This window comes from Simochromis diagramma, unplaced genomic scaffold (assembly GCF_900408965.1).
Source record: "Simochromis diagramma unplaced genomic scaffold, fSimDia1.1 OVJJ01000688.1, whole genome shotgun sequence".
Taxonomy (NCBI): domain Eukaryota; kingdom Metazoa; phylum Chordata; class Actinopteri; order Cichliformes; family Cichlidae; genus Simochromis; species Simochromis diagramma.
Window position 1 is genome coordinate 225,063 of NW_024387262.1, and position 25,079 is coordinate 250,141.

Genomic DNA, 25,079 nt, shown 5'->3' on the forward strand with positions numbered 1-25,079 from the left:
ATTTTACTCCTTAATCAATTATAATGTGAAGTTGGAATGTTGTTAAAGAGGGTCAAAACTGTTTCAACCCAGTTTGTTTTGCAGATTCTGTACAGCAGCTTTAATATGGAGAGAACACAACTTCCAGATTGTGTGAGTAAAATTTTTTGTTTTTTTCTTTGTCAGTTTAACAGTTTCTGTTGTGCCTGTCACTGTTCCCTGTCTGTTTTCTTACCTGGTTCTTCCTGACCTTGTACTTTCTCCTCACATTCTCCTCTTTCCTCTCTCCCTCTTCGGACTGACAATCATATACAAATAGATTTTATTCGATTAGATGAAAAATTACATTCATATGAAAAAAAATACTATTAAGATCACTAACAAAAAGTCCTCTCAGTTTACTTTCAACCAAAAGACAAATAACCAAACCACACGAACATCTAATAAAAGATAAATATTGAAACACTGAAGCACCCCCAAAGATGGGCTAAAATCACCCCCGATTGCCTTCATGTTTTTCTGTCTTTTATCCTCAATTACTTTGACACAAAGGCATCTGCTGTGACGCTTACACCTTTGATAAAGTCTCGCAAGTGTCAGCTTTCTTTTTATAGATATAAAGATATGGATATGTACTGATACGTGATCAGAATAATAATATTTCTAACTGAGGCAAAATTTCCCAGATTCAAATGGACTCAAATCAAATCGTGGATCGAATCGATTCGAGAAATCAGTGACGATGTCCAGCCCTAATAATACTACAGATTTTCATGCCTTTAAAACAAGTTGCACTAACAAATGTAAGCTATAAATTTCACTAATTAGGGGATTCTACAACTTTGGACAGTTTGGGCCCTCTCTGTGACTCAGACTTCTCACCTGTGTGAAGTCGCATGTCTCTTCAACTGTAGGTTTAGACGAAATCTTTCCCCACATGTGCTACAGGAATATGGCTTCTCACCTGTGTGAATTGTTATGTGGGATTTCAACCTTGATTTAAAATGAAATCCTTTCCCACAAGTGCTACAGGAATATGGCATCTCACCTGTGTGAATTTGCATATGTCCCTTCAACTGTGTGTTTAGACGAACTCTTTCCCCATATGTGCTACAGGTATATGGCTTCTCACCTGTGTGAATTGTTATGTGGGATTCCAAACTTGATTTTAAATTAAATCTTTTCCCACAAGTGCTACAAGAATATTGTTTCTCACCTGTGTGAGTTTTGATGTGCCTAGTCAAGTCTGAATTATAATGAAATCTTTTCCCACAGGTACTACAAGAATGTGGTTTCCCACCTTTGTGAATTTGTATATGTTGATTCAAGTTTGGTTTAGAATTACATTTTTTCCCATAGGTGCTACATAAATGTGCTGTCTTGGAATTTTGAACTGTCAGTCCTGATACAATTTGCGCTGACTGTATACTGTGCGAATTATCATCCTTTCTTTCGTCCTGATCTGTGTGAGGAGAGTTGTGAGAAAGGAGCTGGTCACTGCTTGGTCCTGGTTCACTGTGGTCACTTTCTTTACAGGCAGAAAATGTTCCGGTCTCCTGCTTTTGTACAAGCGGTTTTCCCTCTTGAGTGGTACTGAGTTTCTCCTGTTCCCCTTTAATCTGCGAAGGATCCTCCTGGTCCAGAGTGGAGTTGTTCTTCCGGTTACAGACCTGCTGATCTGTGAGCCCTCCCTCATCCTTACAGTCATGTGGTGATAAATCTGAAGCAACAGATTAAAAAAAAAAAAAAGAAGCAAAAAAAGACATATATTTGAGAAATTACAAGGTAACCATTAGCAGGTCTCCACATGGTAAGCATGTTGCACAGATATACCAATTAAAGGCATGTTGGAGGGACAAGCTGTTTTGCAGAGGACACTCCTCTTATGATCAATTTAAGTTTGGAATTGTATATTCCAGAAAGCAGAATATAAAATCTGTTTAAATCATTTTTTCCATTCCATGCTGCAGAGAAAACATGTAATTCTTTAAACTGCCCAAGCAAAAAGAGAATCGATTGGGCGGAAATTTTAAATTGAAACAATTGTCTTCTTCCTTCCTTCTTCTCATAAATATTACTCTGTTGGAATTTGTGTGATATAGGGTGACTGTTGAGTCTTTGTTTTAATGTGCATGCGTCAGCTCAGTAAATGTCTAAAACAGTTGAACTCTTTTCAAACTCTGGCGTTGAATTACAGATATCGCACATTAATTAATATAAACAGATCATCTACGATGAGAAAATAAAGACAATATACAGTGAGGAACATAAGTATTTGAACACTCTGCGCTTGTGCAAGTGGCTCCTCCATGAGTCTGCCAGAGGTTTCTTTGCAAGTACTCCCACTTAGAAATCATGGAGGGGTCTGAAATTCACATTCAATTAAGGAAATCACATTGTATTATTTCTAAACAAAAAAAAAAAAAAAAAAAAAAAAAAAAAAAATTGTTTGTATTGCACTGCTCCACATAATATATAGACACCCTCTAATCTTAAGATTAGGTTCTGGAGTGGCCTAGCCAGTCTCCTGACCTAAGTCCTCTGGAAGAACCTTTGGAGGGAGCTGAAACTGTGTTGCTCAGTGACAGCCCCACAAGCTGACAGATCTAGAGGAGATCTGTGTGGAGACCTGTACAAACCTGGTCAAGAACAACAGGAAGCCTTTGACCTCTGTAATTGCAAACAAAGGCTTCTGTACCAAAGTTTAACACTGATTTTCTCAGGTGTTCAAAAACTTATGTGGATGGTATTGGAGCCATGGGTGGCTTCAAACGATCCACAATCATCCCTGTGACCAAGAACAACAAGCCCTCATGCCTGAATGGCTACTGGCCAGGCTCTTAAAAGTTTATTTTGTCACCCAGACAGAGTAATATTAAAACTAAGTAGCTGCCACCATTGATGGAAACTGGATTTGGGTGGGCCACGCTACGAATTCTAGGATATGTTGGGCCACGAAGTATACACCCGACCCATCCTTCAAATCTGGGTAAAAGGAGGACACACTTGTCGGACGCATAGGAGTTTCTTGGACATTGGAGAAACCAAGCAACCGCTTCATAAATGCATGGCACAAAAAAGAAGAACCACCTTGATGGACAAGACTTAGCTGAGAGGCCAGAAATTTTGGCTCTTAAAACATGCGTCAGTTTCCTTATTGGAGTTGGTCCTTCGATTCTTCAGGCACCTCTATAACATATCGCTGAGGTCAGATTAGGACTCAACATGAGTTCTATTCAGTTTTGTATTAAGAAATCTACCTACAATTTGACAGTTTGACTACAATTTTGCATACCTATTCTGTTTAACTTTACTTCAGGGTTCCACATGATGCCTAGTTCCTGCCCAGTCCAGACGACGATGCCTTTTGTTTCCTGGTTACGTGCAAGCTGCTCTCCTTCCTGATTGGTGTACATTTCCTCCTGTTCCGGGTCTTCTTGGTTGAGACTGGGGTTCCTCTCCTGGCTACAGACCTGCGGGTCATCTAGATCCTCATTTTCCTTACAATTATGTTGCTGTGGGAGGTCTTGATGGAACAAATGACAACAAACATGAAAAAAGTTACACTGTGAGCATGTCTCTCAGATATGTGAGCGATGTTTAAGGTGCACAAATTTTTTAAATATTATCTCTCGTGCGGTTGGCAGCAAGGCAAAATGGCTGCGTAATTTCTGAGCTCCTCGTGGTCGAGCAAATTTCCCCTTAAATTCAAGTTCTTTTTACTACTTCTATGTTTAAAACAATGCAGGGGTGGGGACAAAGACAAAGAAAAAGAACAAGATACATGAACCAACTGAACAGTATTTTCCAGAAGAGAGAGAGAACACGCATGCGGATATGGCTAACTCAGATAAAGAAAATGGCGAGGGGGCCAAACTCAAATCTTTGCAAGAGGGCATTAAAAATATCAGCCAACAAATCTTTGACCTCCGGACGGAGATGAAAGCTGACTTCAACGCATTCAAAGAAGATTTCAGGCGTGAGTTGAAAGAAGACCTGAATAAATTCAAAAAGACACAAACCAAGAGCTAACGGCTAATAAGCTAGCAGTCCAAGAGTACGGTGAGAAACTTGAGGAAGCCGAAACACGAGTGGCAAAAAGCTAGAAGACCTTCAGTCTAGATCGACAAGAAATAACCTGCGAATTTACGGAGTCCCAGAAGGAGAAGAGGGCAGCTCTGTAATAAGCTTTGGTGAAAATGTGATCAGAAGAGAGAGGCTAATACCTGATGGCACTGACCCTGAAAAATAGCCACAAAAAGTTGCGATGGATAAGCTTGGAAAATAGTTTTAAACCAGGACAATATGACAAGGCTTTCAAAGAGTGGACCAACAGGGGCCTGACTGCTTTCTGTTTAATTACCAAAAGGGACAAAGGTAGGAGCTTTCAAGAGCTTAAAGACATGTTTGAATTGAAAAACCAGGATTTGTTTCGATATCTACAACTTCGAGACTACTAAAATAAAGAGATAGCTGAGGCTGAGATGATTAACTCTTTTAATTGAAATGATGTGCAACGCCTACCAACAAAAAACAACAAAAATCTAAATTATACCTCAATTTGATGAAGAACCAAAGATTTATCTTCTGGTCTTGCTCTAAAAAACACTCATTCTGGAAAACAGTGGGTGATAAGGTTTTAGGTTACAAGGTTCCTGAGGACTGTACTACAGTATTTTTAGGAAATATTGATGATAAGGTTAAAAGAGAGGATTTATATTTAACTAAGATTCTTCTCACTGCAGCAAGAAAAGCCATTACCAGGCTGTGGCTTAAGCCTGAGACTTCCTTCACTGGACAAACATAATTCAAAATTTTTGTTTTTTATCAAACAAACAGAAGATGTTGAACCCGGTTTATATTTTACAGTGCTAAGAGAAAACATGTCTTCAGTGAGGTAGTATGCTAGACGGTAATACACGCCAGGTGTCTTTGTCATGTCATCACCCGACGTTTTAATATGTAATCTGTATGTTACAGTTTTACATACCTACTGTGGTCAGCTTTACTCCAGATTTCCACAACAAATCCACCTCTTCACCAGTCCACACATTAATGCCTTCAGCCTCCTGCTTCAGTTCAAGCTGCTCTCCTTCCTCACTGCTGCAGATTTCCTCCTGTTCCTCTCTAGTCTGTGGAGGCTCTGGGTCCTGCTGGTGGAGACTGGCGCTCCTCTCCTGATCACAGACCTGCTGATCATCCAGACCTTCATCAACAAAGGGACACAAGAAAATGGTGACTAATGTGATGATAAGAAAGATCAAGAAAGATTAAAAGGGTCATCTATTGAGAATCAAGCTTATGGTTTCATAAGCTGGGGTCTCATTTTTAGATGCCAGTGATCATCACACAATGTGAAAAAACAAACAAATGAAAAGTAACATGATCTGAATATTTTAAGCATCTGAAGAAGGCAGATAAGATATGCTGTTAATTCTAATCTTTTGATATTTTACTGACAAATATACACTGACTGGTTACTTTATTAGGTACACGTTGCTAGTGCTAGTGATAGATAGTAAGTGATGATTCTGCAATGAATCATTACTTGTTATTAATCACTGGCTCTCTTACAGAGCATGTGTTTGTTTCCCTCTTCCTCTCTCACCCCAACCAAATGTTCCTCAGATACTTTGGTCCATATTGACATGAGAGTTTCAGACAGCTGCTGCATATCTGTCAGCTCCACATGCGTGATTCAAATCTCATGTTCCACCACATCCCAAAGGTGCTCTATTTTGTTGAGAGCTGGTGACTCTGGAGACCACCCGAGTACAGTGCGGTGTCATTTTAAGTATGTGTGGAAAAAATCTCAACCACCATTGCACCATCACCTGGTGTGGTGGTGTAATGGTGTTGTAGCTCATTACACTATTCTATTGTTGTAGCCCATCACCTGGCTTTTTGATACGAGTCATATTCATTTCTGTATCATAAAGTATAGTATAGTTTACTGAGCATGGACATGAACATGAAACTGAACATACCCATCCTGGTCAGCTCTACTCCAGGTTTACACAACAAATCCAGCTCTTCCCCGGTCCAGACATGAATGCTTTCATCCTTCTGCTTCAGTTCAAGCTGCTCTCCTGCCTCACTGCTGCAGATTTCCTCCTGTTCCTCTTTAGTCTGTGGAGGCTCTGGGTCCTCCTGGTTGAGACTGGAGCTCCTCTCCTGGTCACAGACCTGCTGCTCATCCAGACCTTCGTGTCCAACGAAGGGACACAAGCAAATAGTGACTGAATGTGATGATAAGAAAGATCAAAAAGGATTAAAAGGAAACTGAGAATCAAGCTTATGGTTTCTTGCATTGTTGCAAATGTTGCCACAGAAACAATCACTCATCTAGGATCTATTTTTTAGATGTGGCTGCCAGTGATTATTACACAATGTGAAAAAACAAAAGCAAACAAATGAACAGCAGCATGATCCCAATATGATAATGAAAGATTAAAGTGTTTAATGAAGGCAGGTACCACTCTCTGTAAATTATACAGATGTTTGTGCTGGAAAATGCTAACAGATAAGCAGTCTCTAAAATAGTCAGATCAGCCAGTGCAGCACAATCACGCACACCATGATCAAAGTGATCACCAGTATTGATCGCCAACACGAGCCGAAACGCTAGAGTATTTGAACACGTCTACCAAAGAAAGTTGCCGGTAAGTCTATTTACACAGATGAAACTTCATACACTTTACTGTGGTGTATTACTATTGTAGATCAATGCATTTATCCACACATTCCAAATGCTTCCAAAGCATTGGCAGGAATTGTCCACATGCCCACCATGTGGCCAACTCCTCAGTAAGGAAAATCGCTATCCGGTCTTTAAGTGATGACGTGATGAATCCTGCTTCCAGTTTTCCAGATTAACTGGCGTCGCAGATCAACTGGCTTTGGTCGAACAGATGTGTGGTAGACTTGCCTTTCAGGAGCCGCTACCGACAAAACAGCAAATATTTAATCTGTGATATTTGTGAGGTTACCTCAAACACACTGTGTCAGCCTTGTTGCTCTTTAACAACAAAATGTTTAAAAATGTCGCGAGTTTACCTGGATATTCTCATGCAGGAGGCGATCGCGAAAACAGCAAACAATTAACACCACGCCGATGCTGCTCACGGGACAGCAAGAGTAAACGATCGGGAGAATCCTGTAGTTGTTATCGCTCCCCTCGTACGTTCTATTACTCCGATTTCAGAATCACAACTAAAGCGTGCAGTTTACTTTGTGTGCACTCAAATGGAGTCGAGTCAACTAGCTCCACCTGTGGCTAAGTGCCATAGCCTACAGCCAGATTAACTTGCGACAGACATCTGCACCTGGCTCCATCGCCACGTTTGAATTTGTTTCGTGCACAATACATTTGGAACTTTCTATTTTGTCTGTTTTTGTGTCTTGCAAATAAACCTTTAAAATACATGAAATGGTATCATGTATTTATTTTTGGCCTACATCAGTAGGAAATGCCAAATTATATACACAAAGTTACATAAATCACTACTCAATCATGATGATTTCAGTATTTCTTCCCATAACAAAGAAAGAAAGCACCCGCTGCTTGTTGCGAAGAGCGATACGCGCTTTCATGTCAAAAATCGTCATAAATAAGAAAAAGTCGCCAGATTTGTCGCTAGTCGCTTTTTAGAAAAACAGAGTCGCTAAAGGTAGTGATGTGACGTTCTGTATCGAGGCTTCAAAGCCTGTGTCGAGTAATGGAGGGGGCGTTTCCGCGATGCGCGTATCGAGGCTTGCTTCATTTATGGGAGGAGCTGAAAATGATGACGTCCGAAGCCTCGCTGCCCGGCTGTACCACGTGACTGGTTCATGAAGTGGTTCGAACTTTGCCGCGAGATATGACAGCGATATAAACCCCTCAGACTTCATTCAAAATGTAGGTGTTTGATGGAGAGTTGCGGTTAGTGAGAGTTTGGAGACAGTTTGGAGGTTTATGAGAGTGAGGAGAGAAAGTCAGGAGAGAATGGAGCCAGCTAAGAAGAGGAGGATGTCCTCCCCTGTGTGGGAACATTGTGATTTTATTCCTCCCAACAAGCTATGTAAATTTCTACAGAAGATGTATTTTCATAATACTGATGGTGCAATACAATTTATGTTAAGCGGCTTTACTTTTGTACAAGGTGAAGTGTTTGCTATGTGCCAGGGAGCTGGGATATAACAACAACACCTCATCCATGCTTAGGCACTACAGAGCTTTGCATGAGAATAAGGGGAACACTGATTCTGGAGCAAGACCAGGTGAGCCATCAAATGCCATGATAATATAGCATGCAGTAATGTTACTAAATGATATAACAATATTATACAACTGTAATAAGTTACGTGTGTGATATTTATATTTGTGCTTTGCTTTTGTTGTCTTTCCTCAGGAGAACAATCTCAAATAGATGAAGACCTGGTTAGCATGGTGATTGAGCCATTTAGCATTGTGGAGGACAAAGGATTTAAAAGATTTGTTAAATCATTAAATCCTAGCTATGTTCTCCCCACTAAAAAGGCCATAAAAGCAGTGAAAATTTAGTTTTTACAGAATAAAATGTGAACAGGCAAGACTGCTGTCCATACCTCAACGTTACAAAAGCACAACCACTGTTACAAAACACCTCAACCACACCTCACCTCACAGTAAATGATCATTTCCATTTTAAGCATTTCCAAATGATCATTTCCATACTGCCAGTATAAATATACACAGTATACTGTGTTAGGTATTTTAGTACCATGGGAGCATTTACTGGATATTGTTTTATAGTGACATTATGCAGGAAAACTCTGTCATTCAATAAGGCCCCTTTGTTTTAGTTATTTTTCTCTTTGACCCAAGAATTGATGTGTGAGAATCACAGGCTGGTACAAGGTTGAAATACCACAGAGATCACTCCCTCAGCTACATTAGTTTCTTAATCTTTTAGGAGACGCCTGTTGAAGGCCAAATGGTTTGTTTCAGATTTCACTAATGAAAGAACTCTTTGTTTTGTGCCTTGAAAATATGTCGCTGAGATAATCACAATTGTAGCTGAACTGATAAACTACACAAAGGATGCTTCTTCACCCAAGGGCAGGAAGATGCTCCCTTATCTTGGTCTGTACTGGTTTAAACTGATAATCTGCTGTCTCATGAATTTTACCCTCTATATAAACTGTTGTACTTGTGAATAAAGTTGAGTCGATTTGGGAAGACAATCTGAAGCAGTCTCTGTTTTCTTGTTCTCCCAAGCTGCTCCCGAGCTCGTACTAACACGCTGAATGGCATGCTTGAATGTTACTTGAGAATATATTTGACTGTGTTACAGATTAAGGGACAATCTCTGCTGATAGGTGAAGGTACAATCTCTGCTGATAGACGCCCACGCCTCGGAGGAAGCCGATCCACGGATTAGGCCCTGGAAGCCGTTTCCTTCAATTTTGGTGTCAGAAGTGGGATCCTGACGAAGGTAGGCATGTGTCTTTTTATTTTATAAGACTGTGTTATGCCTTTCTCAGTGATCCACATAGAAACGGGATACGCTGACGAGGCCTTTCTCAGTGGCCCACATAGTAACAAGTGGGATACACTGAGGAGCCTTCTTTAGTGGCCCACATAGAAACACAGGAAGTTGCCTGTTGTTTTGTAAATTAAAGCAGAAAGGACACAGGAAGTTGCCTGTTGTCATAAACTAAGAAGTTGCTCACCAGCAGAAAGGACGCAGGAAGTTGCCTGTGGTCATAAAGCGAGAAGTTGCTCGTTAAAAAGTGAGAAGTTGCTCACCAAAAAGATAAAATTGCTAGCAAAAAAATCAAGTAGCCTCAGGTGTGCCACAGCAAAAAAAACAAAACAAAAACCCCCAAAAAAAAAACTAACTTAAATCCTTCAAGCGTCTAAACCCCTCTGGAAATCACTGACCATGGGTCAGAATAATTCAAAGACCTTAGACGGGTCCGATAAAAAAATCCTACAGCCTATGTTTCTGCATTACAGAGAAGTACCAGATACCACCACTTGGGTGGGCCTGATTATAGATATATATTATGTCAACGAATCCCAGGTGTGACTGAATCTCAGCTTATTGAAGAAGTAGAGGAACTAGACCCTAAAAATGACCAAGCAGCCAACACCACCTCGTTTTTGTGGATAAACGATGACAAGATCACAGCCTTTTTTCAAAATCTAAAGAAATTTCTGCTCACAATGTCTAGAGATAAAATTGATTTAAATGCAGTAACCATGTGCAAGCAAAAGCCAGATGAATCTATTCTAGTGTTTATGAAACGTTTCACGCACTGCTGGACTAATGAGGCATGCATGCCTGAAGGTGGTAATGATCAGATTTTCATAACAACATTCTTAAACAATATTCATCCAGAATGTTCACAACTATTGAAGCTGACTGCCACTGATAATCTCTATGACATGAAGATAAAGAACTTTATCACACTTGTCAAAACGAAAGCTGGTGCAGATCTTTTTCCCAACAGCACGAAGGCTAAAAGTGTTAAAATGATGTTGAATTTTGATGTTGAAGGCTCAGAGGAAAGTGAGAAAATGATGTATGCAGGGGCCCCGCCCCCTCAACGAGCGCAGCAGGGAGATCTCAGAAGGAGAGATAGGAGTGGAGACGTATGTTTTTACTGTGGAAAAATAGGGCACTGGAGGAGGGAATGCAAATCAGCAGCACGTGGGTCTCAACCACAAAACACAGGACCATGCCACCTTTCCCTCCGGCGCAGCTGACTCCCATCAGCAATGAAGGGTATTTGTTTCGCCTCGACTCCTTTTTCTGACCCGGTCATTTTTGTTGCTTCCCCCTTAACGCCTAGACCCCCCCCCCCCCCCCCGGGGAACGTAACAGTCGACACATAGATCTAACCTACCCCATACACTGTACTATCTTTGCTGTCATATTGCCAGCTGAATATCAGAACATGACATTATGGTCAAGAGGTGAGAATGATGTAGGATTTATTGACTGTACACCTTATCATGCTCAGCTGAAACACAACAAGCCGGTATATGTCAAGCAATATCCCATTTCCGCTGAAAAAGCCGCAGCCCTAGACATCATCATAGGAGATTTATTGACAGTTGGAGTAATAAAGCCCACAGTATCTCCATATAACACTCCTGTCAATCCTGTGCCAAAGCCTAACAAACCTGGCGTATGGCGTTTCACACAAGACTTAAGGCAAATTAATGCAGTCATTATGCCTCTGCCACCTCGCGTCCCAGACGTTCCCAGCATACTGACATCTATTCCAGCAACAGCTACACATTTTACTGTGGTGGATTTGTGCTCCGCCTTTTTCTCAGTGCCTGTGCATGAGGACACACAGCCGATATTTGCTTTTACACATAGAGATAAGCAGTACACATGGACTCGCTTGCCCCAAGGCATGGTAGACAGCCCTGCGGCTTTCTCAATGGTGGTACGTGCTACCCTGGACGGCTTCATTCCTCCAGAGGGCTGTACCCTGATACAGTATGTGGATGATCTTCTCCTCTGTGCTGAAAGTGAAAAACTATGTCAAACTGCCACAGACATGCTACTCCAGCACCTCCAACAGACTGGCCACAAAGCATCAGCAAAGAAAATGCAGTACTGTCAGACTTCTGTTCAATATTTGGGATTTACATTGTCTCACGGACAACGTTCCATGACTACAGACAGGGTCAAAGCTGTGACCTCTGTCCCTAAGCCCACTACACAGAAGGAAATGCTGTCTTTCCTAGGCATGGTGAACTATTGCAGACAGTGGATACCAGACTGTTCTTTTCATGACCACATTCTGCGTGAATGCTGCAAAAAAGACAAGCCTCCTCGAATACTGTGGTCAACAGAAATGACTGCCTCTTTCAATGCATTAAAGGGAGCGCTGACCTCCGCCCCTTGTTTGGGTCTGCCTGACTACCACTTACCGTTCCACCTGTACGTCACAGAGAACGGCACAACCTGTGCAGGCGTACTGGCCCAAGAGCATGGCTGTGGCTACCGTCCAGTAGCCTTCTACTCAAAGGTGCTGCCTGCGGTAGTTCAGGGGATGCCGGCCTGCCTGAGAGCAGTAGCAGCTTGCTCTATCATGATAAGGGACTGCGAGAAGCTCACACTCTCACATGACACTATTCTACACACCAATCACCAGGTCACGACCATTCTAGCAAACATAACTACACAACATATGACCGCACAACGTCGCTCAAGTTATGAAGCTACACTGACTTCAACAGCAAATCTCACTATAAAAGCAAACAGCACACCCAATTCGCCAGCACACTTTCGTATGCTGTGTTCCTCTGACCGACAGGATGGTTCAGACGAGCCTGACGTTCATGATTGTATGACACGTATACAGGAATCCACAGAACCACGCCCAGACTTAGAGCAGACACCAATCCCAGACTCAGTCATTGTTTATGTGGACGGGTCCTGTTCAAAACCAAATGACAACTCATTTCTTTGTGGCTATTCGGTGGTGACATTGCCTGACATCATACTAGAGGCTCACTCATTACCATTTCACTCAGCACAAAAAGCAGAGCTCATGGCTTTAATACGCGCCTGTGAGCTACATGTGGATAAGCGGGTGACAATTTACACTGATAGCCGTTATGCATTCGGTGTGGTGCATGACTTTGGCACATTGTGGAGACAGAGAGGCTTCACATCTGCTGATGGAAAATCGATCGCTAATTCTGATCTTGTTCAAAGACTTTTGCAGGCTATACAGCTGCCATCGGCAATTGCAGTTGTTAAAACGAAGGGGCACAGCACGGCTGACACAGACGAAGCAGTGGGAAATGCTCTTGCAGACGTGATCGCGAAAGCAGCTGCTGCCTCACAGCAACCACCCAGAAAGGAAGTATTATCTCTGCCTTTACAGCTGCCACTTGTCACACTCCCAGACTATTTAGAAACAAATGTTGACCTAAAATTCACACAAGAGCAAGCCTCTGCCTCAGATTACACTTACTGGGAAAGTAATGATTGTACCTTAGATAACAGAGACGGCTTATACAAAAACCTTGGGGGTTTGATTGCCCTCCCATCTTCACTACTGCCAATCCTTGTCCGACATTTTCACGGTGTGAGTCATGTCGGACAAAGAGGGGTAATAGGAGCAATAAAATCAAGATTTGTAATTGAGAAAACATCACACGCAGTAAAACGCATATTAGCAACCTGTCTAACATGTGCACGAACTAATGTAGGTAGCTCAAAAGCAAAACATCAGCATTTACCACAACCAGATTTCCCATTTCATACATTACAAATTGATTTTACACACATGCCAGCACAAGGAAGCATTAAGTACTTACTGGTAATAGTGGATCAATTTAGTAAATGGGTAGAAGCTTATCCAACATCAAAAGAAACTGCAGAAGTAGTCTGTCAAAAGTTGTGCAATGAAATAATACCCAGATTTGGAATACCTCACCAAATTAACAGTGATAGAGGACCTTCATTCACATCAGAAGTAATTCAAAAGTGTGCTAAAACTCTAGCAATAGACTGGAAATATCATGTGCCATACCATCCTCAGAGTTCAGGAGTTGTAGAAAGAATGAATAGGACCATAAAAAAAAAAATCGCCTGACTAAAGCAATAATAGAAACAGGAATGACCTGGGTCAAACTACTTCCTCAAATCCTCTGCGAGATTAGAATGACTCCATCCGCAGCACCCAAATTATCTCCATTTGAAATAATCATGGGAAGACCATTTCCAACACCATGGTCAGCCTCCAGAGGGGCACCGCTATTGGAAGGGGACATAGACACTGCATTGTCTGACTATGTTCATAACCTGGTAGAAACACTGAATAATAACTATCAGAAAGTTTGTCTCTCTCAGCCTCTCCCTTCCACAGATCCAACCCATCCGTGGAAACCAGGAGACGCGGTGTTGGTGAAGTCGCTAAAACCAAGGGCACTCGGGGAGGCCGCGTGTTCCAGCCCCCAGACTGTACTTGCAGTGACGAGAACCAGCATCCTAACAGACGGACAACCTCAGTGGATTCATGCCAGCAGGGTTAAGACCAGCCCCACCAAACCATCTAAGGCGTCGGATCAAGTAGATGACGACTCAGGCGAGCCAGCGCCCGGATTCAATACACCTACAGATGACGACTCAGGCGAGCCAGCGCCCGGATTCAATACACCTACACACACACACAATCACTGATTAACACACAACGCCTGAAAGAGCCAAGACTCAGAAAGCCCTTTGATCCCCCACCTGAACAACAACAAGGTACTCGAACATCCAGCAGGAACAGAAAGCCTAGAGTACCACACAATGTCTAACCTGATAAAGATAGACTCATTCCATCCTGATAATGGAGAAAATGAAATGCCTATTGTCATCACACGACGCTTATACGGGGTCTCTCGAACCTGGGACCAGGCCAGGAGATGACTGAAGAACTGTGTTTTTTATATATTTAGGTTATTAATCATATCTACTGCATTAACCTTAGGATTTTTATTTACTATTTCGTATTGTAAACTGCAACCCTGTTCACATTTCTGCAAGCCACATTTTGCTGACAATACCTCATGCTCCACTTGGCAAGACACCCACCTAGTACACTCGTCACGTTCTCTAAAATCAGTAGAAAGCAACACAGACACCACCAATAAACCATCTTATGCACCCCCTAGAGCAGGAGCTAACGCCTGGTATGAAAATGCCAGAATAGCCGCTCGTGACTTAGGAAACAGTAACTGTTATGTCTGTTTAAAGGGTAATCCAGAACAGGTTGTAGTGGGATACCCAATTTCAGGTTTTCCCTTAACAAAGATGCTATTCAAAAATGATATAAAGGGGCCCTTAACAGTAACCCTGATTGAAGCGGTGCGAGTAGAACTAAGTCCTTTAGATTGTTTATTCATATACACAGGACAAGTCTCTAGAGTTTGGAGATATTTTTTGTGAGAAACGGTTAGGAGTTTCTGTATGAATGAAATCCCATGTAGCAAATCTTGAAGATTTTAAAATTTTATTTCTTGTGTCCTGCTCCTCCCCCTTTGTGAGTGTGGACGCTTCATCTCTTTGCTCTCTAAATGCTTTGCTTCTTTTATTGATTTTTACCGATTTTTATGCTGATTTTTTCCCTTTTTTCCATATGAGCTTACCTGCGATAGCTTCTGGACACTTATAGATCATTAGGACTAAAGTGTTCTTAACAGAAACAGCAACATTTTTATAGTTACCTTATCCTCAGCGCTCCGTGTGTCTGTGGCCTAGACACAGCTGAAGCCTGATTACAGCGTCTGGGCACCGAGCAGCCTCGATAGCCTAGAAAGGTGCTAACCGCTAGGCTAACTAGCAACAAGATGCCTTCCCTCTCCACAGATGACTACCACAGCCTCCTGCAGAAGATTGCAGCACTGGAGACAAAAATTCATCGCTTAGAAGTAGAGATGGACCGATCCGATATTACGTATCGGTATCGGTCCGATACTGACCTAAATTACTGGATCGGATATCGGAGAAAAATAAAAAATGTAATCCGATCCATTAAATATCACGAAAACACCTCACAAAACTTGCAACACGCCGTAACTCACCTAACGTTAGCACGTCGGAGCAGTATGCATCACGTGATAGAGCGGCTGTGGCATGCGGGACCTGTCGGTGGTCTGGATAGCATGTGGAGCTTCGCTAGCAACCCGGCATTTCATCTCCGACAAAGTTATCCCCGAGAGAAGTAAAGCAAGTGTGTAAGTCCATCTCTGAATGTTTGTAAAGCATTCCTGCGTTAAGCTTAACAAGCGACTGCCTCTCGCTCTCCGGCTGTTACTTCAATCGTGAAACTGCTTAATGATCAGCTGATCGGCTTTTCTGTCGGGAATCCGTCTGTCTTGTTTGTTTTTGGCCCACTTTGCACCAGAAAGAGGAAACCAGCGGCTGAACAACAGCAGCACGTTTAAGCTTGATAAGCTGTTGTTAGAATTTATTTAATATTACTTTCTACTCGAGGATCTTTTTCTACGTAGCTGACGCTGGTAACTGTGCAGGGGCGGATCTAGCAAAGTTTAGCCAGGGGGGCCGACAGGGCATGAACAGGGAAAAGGGGGCACAAAGACATACTTTTCTTTCTTATTCTCATTTAAAATGTCGAGCTTTTAATAAATAATTATCTGACACCCAAAGTTTTAATTTGATGTAAAATGAATAGAAGTCAATTACTGTATATAGTGACTATTAAGTCTAATATATATACCCTAGTAAGCTATAGTACTTTTTACTTTGGGAAGGTACCATCTGTGCAGTCTGCAATTTTGTTGAAGAAAGATGTTGAATCTATTTAATATTTCTTGAAAAATAATTGATTTCTGTGCATTTTTTTCACACTTCATCAAATTAAGGTTGATTACGTCGATTAAGCATCATGAGGTGGAGCGTGAGGGGTGGTTCCCTATTTTTTATTTATTTATTTTTGTTGTTGCTGGGAGTTGGAACCCTATTAGTTAGGTTGCTTAATATTTATGCTAAGTACTCTTTAAAATACCAGAATAGGGAGGATGGTGTAGGTTTAAGTTTATTAGATTGATCAGTATTGCTGAACTATGAAATATTTTTTTTGTATACAGGTATAACAGAATAGCTTTAGTGTAGTTGTTGTTTTAAACTTGAGTATGAACTTGCAGACTTGCAAAATGCAGCAAGACATTTTAAAAAACAGTTTTGTTGATTAAAAAACACTATATCGGATTCATATCGGTATCGGCAGATATCCAAATTTATGATATCGGTATCGGTATCGGACATAAAAAAGTGGTATCGTGCCATCTCTACTTAGAAGTAAACGTGGAGGTAAATGGACTGTGTGGAAATGAAACAACCTTGCCTTTGACTCAAAACAATGGCGATGAGCAAGCTAGCACACAGCTAAGGAGCACAGATAACATGACCAAGAAAGTAGACTTTGTGCACTATTATAAATCCTCAAGCGATAATCCCCCCTTGGACTGTCTTGGTGCAAAACCAAGACATAAATCATGTCTCCTGGAAGGGGGAGGACGTACCACAGGCAGGGCACAGCGAGCTGAAATCTCTGAAACCGACTGGCCTTCACTTCCTACGAGACAGAGAAGCTCTTCTACCCCTGTATACGAGAGGAAACAGGACTGGACAACCGTGAATAGGAAGGTTAACAACAAACCTTCAAAACAACTGAATGTGAAACTGCAGAACAGATTTGCTCCACTATCAAAGGACCCTGGATCTATATCGGACAACCATCCATCTAAAAGTAGCGAAGTAAGGCCTGAAAATCCACGGGGAAAGCTAAAGGCTAGGCCTGAAACGCTGATTGTGGGTGACTCTGCCGTAAAGGATGTACAAAGCATGTGCGGTAAGAACACTAAAGTCCTCTGCTTTCCTAACGATATGGTCAACATCCTGAAGGAGAGAATTCTTCAAATTGCAGATGAATATCCAACTGTGACAAACATTGTCCTGCATACAGGATCAAACGATGTGTCCAAACAACAATCGGAGGTTCTGAAACGGGACTTTATTGGATTATTAAACACTGTAAACTCTCTGAATGCAGCTGTATTCATCAGTGGGCCTGTACCGCCAGTCAGAGGAGGAGACGAGAGATTCAGCAGGCTGTTTAAACTGAATAAATGGCTTATATCAGCATGTGCTGACCACTCAGTGCATTTTATCAACAACTTTAATATTTTTTGGGAACGCAGGCATCTGTTTAAAGCAAATGGATTTAATTTTAACAAGTCAGGGGTGAAACTGTTCACCTCCAACTTGTTTTATTCCATACGTCATCCATCTGTGCTTGGAGCCAAGGCTGAGATAAACGAGAAGTTATCTCATAAAGAGGAACAAACAGTACTCCAAGAACAGACAAAGCCCAGCAGAAACCTTGAGGAGGAGCTCCATCTGCCCCCACCCGGGAAGAGCCTCAGAAAGGAGAGACATCTGAGGCAAGAAGAGGCAAGAAGAGGGGTCCCTATTTGCCTCCAACTCTCTCAACAACACCAACGACCAGGATCTTCCCCAGTCCCCCAAACCCCTGACAGGCCATCACCCCCATCACCCTCCTCCCCCTCCCTTTCTCCCTCCTCCCCACACCTGAAATTCACTGAAGAGATGATGGAGCGGGTCAATGCTGGGCTCAGATCTACCCCCCGGCCCAATCCCTCTTTGTCCCCCATAAACCCCCCACCAAAGCAGCCAAAGGTTCGCCACCGAGCCCCACCCTCAACAGAGCAATCGAAGTCACATTGCCCAGCCTCGCCCCCCTTAGTTCCTTCTTACCACCTTCATGCTTTGTCTCCGCAGTCTGATGTGTGATGTGTGGAGGGTCCGGGCTGCGAGGATTATGGCAGTGGTGACTTTTCCCAGGAGAAGCTGGGACCCTGTTTACTAGAAGGTTTTAAAATGTCTGTACTTTTAGGTGACAGAAGGAGACATGTGGCCTGGTCAAAACACAGAGAGCTGCACTCTAAAAGATCTTTAAACATAGTAAACATACCTTGTGTGCCACAGACTGCTCCCAAACACGAGGGGACAAGTAATGCCTCTAAAACACTTAAGTTGGCTTTATTAAATGTTAGATCTTTAGCTGGGAAAACATTTTTAATTAATGATTTAATCACTGAGCACAACCTTGATTTTATGTTTTTAACTGAAACTTGGTTGGACCAAAGTAACAGTGGAGCTGTTCTCGAGACGACCCCTCCTAACTACAGTTTTATCAGTGAGGCCAGGGTGAGCAGGAGAGGAGGAGGGGTTGCTGTCTTATTTAATGAATCATTTCAATGTAAGCAGCTATCTCCTGGAAGTTTTCAGTCTTTTGAATATGTGGCTTTACAGCTGAAGGCCCCATCCAAAGTTGTGTTTCTTAATGTTTACAGGCCTTCCAAATACTGCACAGACTTTTTTAATGACCTCAGTGAACTGCTGTCTGTGATCTGTGTTGATTTCGACTGTGTAATTATTGTTGGGGATTTTAACATCCATGTGGACAACCCTCAGGACAAAGGGACTAAAGACCTGAGTAACACTCTGGGCAACTTTGGGCTGACTCAGCATGTAACAGAGGCCACACATAATAGAGGACACACTCTCGACCTACTGATCTCCAAGAGCCTGAGCATTTCAAACATTACTGTGTCTGATGTGGGCTTATCTGATCATTACTGTGTTTTCTTTGAAAGTAAAATCTCAGCCCACACAAATATATCAACAGCAGTGATCACAAAACGGTGTATAACTGAAGACAGTAGTGAGATCTCTAACCAGGTCTTCCCATTAACACCTGACCTGTCCAAAGGTTCAGTCAATGAGCTCGTCAATAGCTTTAATGCAAAAATGTTAAATGTAATGGATACTATTGCCCCCATTAAGGTGAAGGTTATCTCTGGAAGGAAAAAGTCTCCATGGAGAAACTCCACACTAGTGAAAAATGAAAAAAGAGAGTGTAGGAAAGCTGAGCGCAGATGGAGAAAAACAAACCTCCAGGTTCATTATGACATCTATAAAGAGAAACTTCACAATTATAATTTACAACTGAGGAGTGCAAGAAGGTCCTACTTCTCTGACATCATCACTAAAAACAGCCATAATGCTCGGGTCTTATTTTCTACAGTTGACAGGCTAACAAACCCTCCTGTGCCAGTGGCAGCTGAACTTCATTCGACCATGGCCTGCAATGACTTTGCCAAATTCTTCACAGACAAAATCCAAAAGATTAGACAAGCAGTTGGTACATCAACAGCAGATCCAGGATATGTACTGTGTCCACCGAAAAACTGTTTAAACACCATCAAACAGTTTCACCCGATTAACAGCAAAGACCTGGAGGACATCTTAGGTCAACTGAACTCCTCCTCTTGCTGTTTAGATGTCCTGCCAACAAGTTTTTTCAAAAAGGTCTCAAAGACTTTAGAGTCAGACCTGTTACAGATCGTCAACTTTTCCTTAATGTCAGGTGTGTTTCCAGAACCACTAAAAACTGCTGTAATCAAACCTATACTGAAAAAGGACAATCTTGACAAGACACAAATGAAAAACTACTGGCCGATCTCAAATCTCCCATTTTTAAGTAAGATCATTGAAAAAGCAGTTTCTCAACAGCTCAATTACTTCTTAAAACAGAATAACTGCTACGATGCCTTCCAGTCAGGTTTTAGACAGAACCACAGCACTGAAACCGCTCTGACAAAAGTGTTTAATGACATATGTCTGAACACAGACAGTGGAAAAATGTCAGTCCTAGTTTTACTGGATCTCAGTGCAGCATTTGATACAGTTGACCACAACATATTACTCAAACGACTGGAGAACTGGGCAGGTCTTTCAGGAACTGTACTAAACTGGTTCAAAACATACTTAGAAAACAGGAAATACTTTGTATCAATAGGCAACTTCACATCCGAGCAGACAAGTATCACATGTGGAGTTCCCCAAGGTTCCATCTTGGGACCCCCTCTGTTTAACATTTACATGCTCCCACTGGCACAGATTATAAAGAACAACAAAATAAACTACCACAGCTATGCAGATGACACACAAATATATATCACAATGTCACCAGGAGACCGAGGTCCTGTACAGGCTCTTGGTAAATGCATTGAGGAAATTAATGACTGGTTGTGCCACAATTTTCTCCAACTAAACAAAAACAAAACTGAAGTAATAGTCTTTGGCGCCAAAGAAAAACGATTACAGGTCACCAGAGAACTTCAATCTATACATCTAAAAACCACAAACCAGGCGAGAAATTTGGGTGTAGTGATGGATGCAGACCTAAACTTAGAAAAACACATTAAGACAATAACAAAATCAGCTTACTATCACCTCAAGAATATTTCAAGAATAAAAGATCTGATGTCTCAACAGGACCTGGAAAAACTAGTCCATGCATTCATTTTTAGTAGGCTTGATTACTGTAACAGCATCTTTACAGGTCTACCTAAAAAAATCAGTCAGACAACTACAGCTCATTCAGAACTCTGCTGCTCGAGTCCTCACTAAGACCAAAAAAGTGGACCACATCAGTCCAGCTCTGAGGTCTTTACACTGGCTGCCTGTCCGTCAGAGGATAGACTTTAAAGTTCTGATGCTGGCCTATAAAGCTCTGAATGGTTTAGGACCAAAATACATCAGTGACCTCCTGACCCAGTATGAACCTTCCAGATCCCTCAGGTCATCTGGATCCGGTCTTTTATCAGTTCCCAGAGTCAGAACCAGACACGAAGCTGCATTCAGCTTTTATGCTCCTTATTCTGGAACAAACTCCCAGAAAGCCTCAGATCAGCTGAAACACTCAGTTTATTTAAATCCAGGTTGAAGACTCACCTATTCTCAGCTGCATTTGAATAAAGCACCAAATCCACACTTTTAAGCTTAAATTTCAAAACTTACACTAACTACTGATCTTATCTATTTCTGATTTTATCTGTTTTGATTTTATATACTGTTTTGTTTGTTTGTTTGTTTGTTTGTTTGTTTGTTAAGTGGGTTTTAGAGCTCTGGGTAGCTCCCCAGCTGGGTCTAGAGAGTATTTTAAATTCAGGGAATTTAAAATAGAAAGTAGCTCGTCCACAGAAGGACTGGTAGCTCCCCTTACGATAAGGGTTCAGATCGCGCGAACAGGTGTGGGATTAGAGCTCTGGGTAGCTCCCCAACTGGGTCTAGACTGGGTCTAGAGAGTATTTTAAATTCAGGGAATTTAAAATAAAGTAGCTCGTCCTTAAGAGCTCTGGGTAGCTCCCCAGCTGGGTCCTAGACTGGGTCTAGAGAGTATTTTAAATTCAGGGAATTTAAAATAGAAAGTAGCTCGTCCACAGAAGGACTGGTAGCTCCCCTTACGATAAGGGTTCAGATCGCGCGAACAGGTGTGAAATGTGTGTGTTTAGTTAGTTAGTTTGTTTGCTTGTTTTAATCAATTTTAAATCATGCTTTTTATTTGTTTTTGTTTCTAATGTCTCTGTAAAGCACTTTGAATCACCTTGTTGTTGAATTGTGCTATACAAATAAATTTGCCTTGCCTTGCCTAGTAAGGATGTTAGCATGATTGACGACTCTACCCACCCCTGCAACCCAATGAAGCGCCCCGAAGACCGCACTGAACCTCTTTCGCCCCCAACACAGGTGCGCCATCACCCAAATATCTTGATGACATGCATACACCGACCAAAACTTGAAAACATAAATTATGACACACAAAACTATACATTCTTTTCTGACTCTCCAGGAGCACGCTGTAACGAAACATGGCTAGCAGCGAGTGTTGACAGGACACAATATAGACATATGTCTTTTTATATATATGCATATATAAGTACGCATTCAGATAACTCAACAATCCTGCATTCGCCCAACACACTAAACGACTCGTACTGGGGAGGCAAATTAAAAGGCTCTACAGCTTCGCGCCTGACCAGACCAATCCCACATGCTTATTGGATGTGCAATAATACTCTTAGATTAGCTCTACCTGTTAATTGGACCGGTACCTGTGGTCTAGTAACTTTAGCTCAAGAACTACTGATACAACAAACCTCGGATCTGCCTGTATCCAGCAGACGTACGAAACGCTCCGCTTATTCACATAACGTTTACATAGATGCTATAAGAGTTCCACGCGGGATACCAAATGAATTAAAGGCACAAGGAGAAATATCAGCAGGGTTTGCCTCAATACTACCGTGGATACAGGTAAACAAAAATGTAGCCTGGATCAATTATGTTTATTACCATCAGCAAAGACATACCAATCTGACCAATATGGCCCTTAAAGCCCTAGGAGAACAGATGTCTGCTACCTCCTTAATGACCATGCAAAATAGAATGGCCTTAGATATGCTGTTAGCTGAGAAAGGAGGTGTTTGTGCTATGTTTGAAGATGTATGCTGTACTTTCATTCCCAATAATACTGCCCCTGATGGTTCATTCACACAAGCTATGAATAAACTTGAAGCATTGCAGATAGAACTAAGAGCCAATACAGGTCACGGTCAGTGGCTAGACAAGTGGATGCAGGACACGTTTGGAAAATGGAAGGAACTAATTGTAGCCTTTCTAACAGTTGTAGCATGTATTATTTTGTTTTTGATGATTATTGCCTGTTGTGTGATACCCTGTGTACGCTCAATGATAACCCATATAGCTACCAGTACAGCTACTTCAATGTATTTGCAATTAGCACAAATTGATCCTGAGGATGTGCCAGATGTTACCAATGATGTTCCTGATGTGTATATTGAACATTAGGTTGTGAACTATTACATTTTATGATTTGCTTTTTATATTATGTTATTACATTTGTGATTTTTCCTTTCTATTTGAGTTATTATTTTAAAAAATAATAAAAGAGTGGAACTGTTAGGTATTTTAGTACCATGGGAGCATTTACTGGATATTGTTTTATAGTGACATTATGCAGGAAAACTCTGTCATTCAATAAGGCCCCTTTGTTTTAGTTATTTTTCTCTTTGACCCAAGAATTGATGTGTGAGAATCACAGGCTGGTACAAGGTTGAAATACCACAGAGATCACTCCCTCAGCTACATTAGTTTCTTAATCTTTTAGGAGACGCCTGTTGAAGGCCAAATGGTTTGTTTCAGATTTCACTAATAATAATAATAATAATAATAATAATAATAATAATGGATTGGATTTATATAGCGCTTTTCAAGGCACCCAAAGCGCTTTACAATACCACTATTCATTCACTCTCACATTCATACACTGGTGGAGGCAAGCTACAGTTGTAGCCACAGCTGCCCTGGGGCAGACTGACAGAAGCGAGGCTGCCATATCGCGCCATCGGCCCCTCTGGCCATCACCAGTTGAAAGAACTCTTTGTTTTGTGCCTTGAAAATATGTCGCTGAGATAATCACAATTGTAGCTGAACTGATAAACTACACAAAGGATGCTTCTTCACCCAAGGGCAGGAAGACGCTCCCTTATCTTGGTCTGTACTGGTTTAAACTGATAATCTGCTGTCTCATGAATTTTACCCTCTATATAAACTGTTGTACTTGTGAATAAAGTTGAGTCGATTTGGGAAGACAATCTGAAGCAGTCTCTGTTTTCTTGTTCTCCCAAGCTGCTCCCGAGCTCGTACTAACACGCTGAATGGCATGCTTGAATGTTACTTGAGAATATATTTGACTGTGTTACAGATTAAGGGACAATCTCTGCTGATAGGTGAAGGTACAATCTCTGCTGATAGACGCCCACGCCTCGGAGGAAGCCGATCCACGGATTAGGCCCTGGAAGCCGTTTCCTTCATACTGCATCACTACAATATACATGTTTTACACACTCCTTTTGTTGTTGACATTTAAGGCCACACTCTTCAAATTCATGCCAACTCATATTTTTACATCCAGTATATGTCCTACTAGAGCAAATGAAGTTTCAAGAAGCTTTGCGCTGGGGTGAATCAATTGGATGAAAAGCTTCAGTGCTTCATGAAGCTTCATCTGCCCATCACTAGCTAAAGGGGTCTGAAAACTCGCCAAATATAGCGACAAAGTCGCTAAGTTGGTGCTGATGCCCACGTGAATCACACAATGATCCCGCAACCGCAACAAGTTTACATACCTGTATTGTGTGACTTTATCCCGGGTCTGATATTCAGCAGTCTTAGCTGACTGATCTCTTCCTCATACCGGACGATCGTTTTTGCAAACTCTGAGAAGATTTCTTCTGCAGCAGTAGTTAATCTCTCCTGGATAACCTCTCTCAGATGCTGAACTGTAGACATTGCTACAACAACCGATACCATCCAACTAAAGTCTTGAAACTTCTTTCTTTCTTTCTTTCTTACAGTTGTATTGGCGGTTGGCAAACAATTGAAAGGTGCATTACCGCCACCAACTGGTATGGAGTATGGTCTGGAACGACGCTCAAAAAATTAAAAATAAATAAATTAATTAATTAATTACCTTAAGTAGTTTATACACATTTCTGCTGTCAGAGTAATTCCACCACAAATTCAAGTAGGTATGACAGTATGCTTGTAGCTCATATTTGTAAAGCCAGGACGGTTTGCCACTTCATTTTACACATTAAAGTATGTTTGTAGGTCACATTCACAAAGGTAGCATGGTTTGGCACT

At 41.6% G+C, this 25,079-nt stretch overlaps 2 protein-coding genes across 5 annotated transcripts in view; both read right to left on the reverse strand.

Moving 5' to 3' along the window:
- The window catches only part of LOC120715341 (zinc finger protein 665-like), a 144,275-nt gene that overhangs the window by 63,677 nt on the left and 55,519 nt on the right, over positions 1 to 25,079 (reverse strand). The gene's annotated exons all lie outside the window — the stretch shown is intronic.
- On the reverse strand, positions 211 to 24,868 carry LOC120715344 (zinc finger protein OZF-like). 2 transcript variants are annotated; one of them, XM_040002282.1, is made up of 5 exons: positions 24,563 to 24,868; positions 5,967 to 6,218; positions 4,970 to 5,185; positions 3,275 to 3,505; positions 211 to 1,699 (listed from the first exon to the last, which is right to left on the reverse strand). In XM_040002282.1, exons 1-5 carry the CDS (start codon positions 24,744 to 24,746, stop codon positions 858 to 860), a joined length of 1,725 nt encoding a protein of 574 aa, XP_039858216.1. In that variant the 5' UTR covers positions 24,747 to 24,868; the 3' UTR covers positions 211 to 857. The 2 variants fall into 2 exon arrangements, with proteins under 2 accessions (XP_039858216.1, XP_039858217.1); XM_040002283.1 differs by lacking the exon at positions 4,970 to 5,185.

Bases quoted from the DNA above. Each gene is read 5' to 3' on its own strand.
- LOC120715344 (XM_040002282.1), bottom strand. From the start codon at position 24,746: ATGGTATCGGTTGTTGTAGCAATGTCTACAGTTCAGCATCTGAGAGAG. The intron at 6,219-24,562 runs GTATGTAAACTT...CATCACATTCAG, and splicing joins GATAAAGTCACACAATACAG to TCACTATTTGCTTGTGTCCC. The intron at 1,700-3,274 runs GTATGCAAAATT...CTGTTGCTTCAG, and splicing joins AGTAAAGTTAAACAGAATAG to ATTTATCACCACATGACTGT.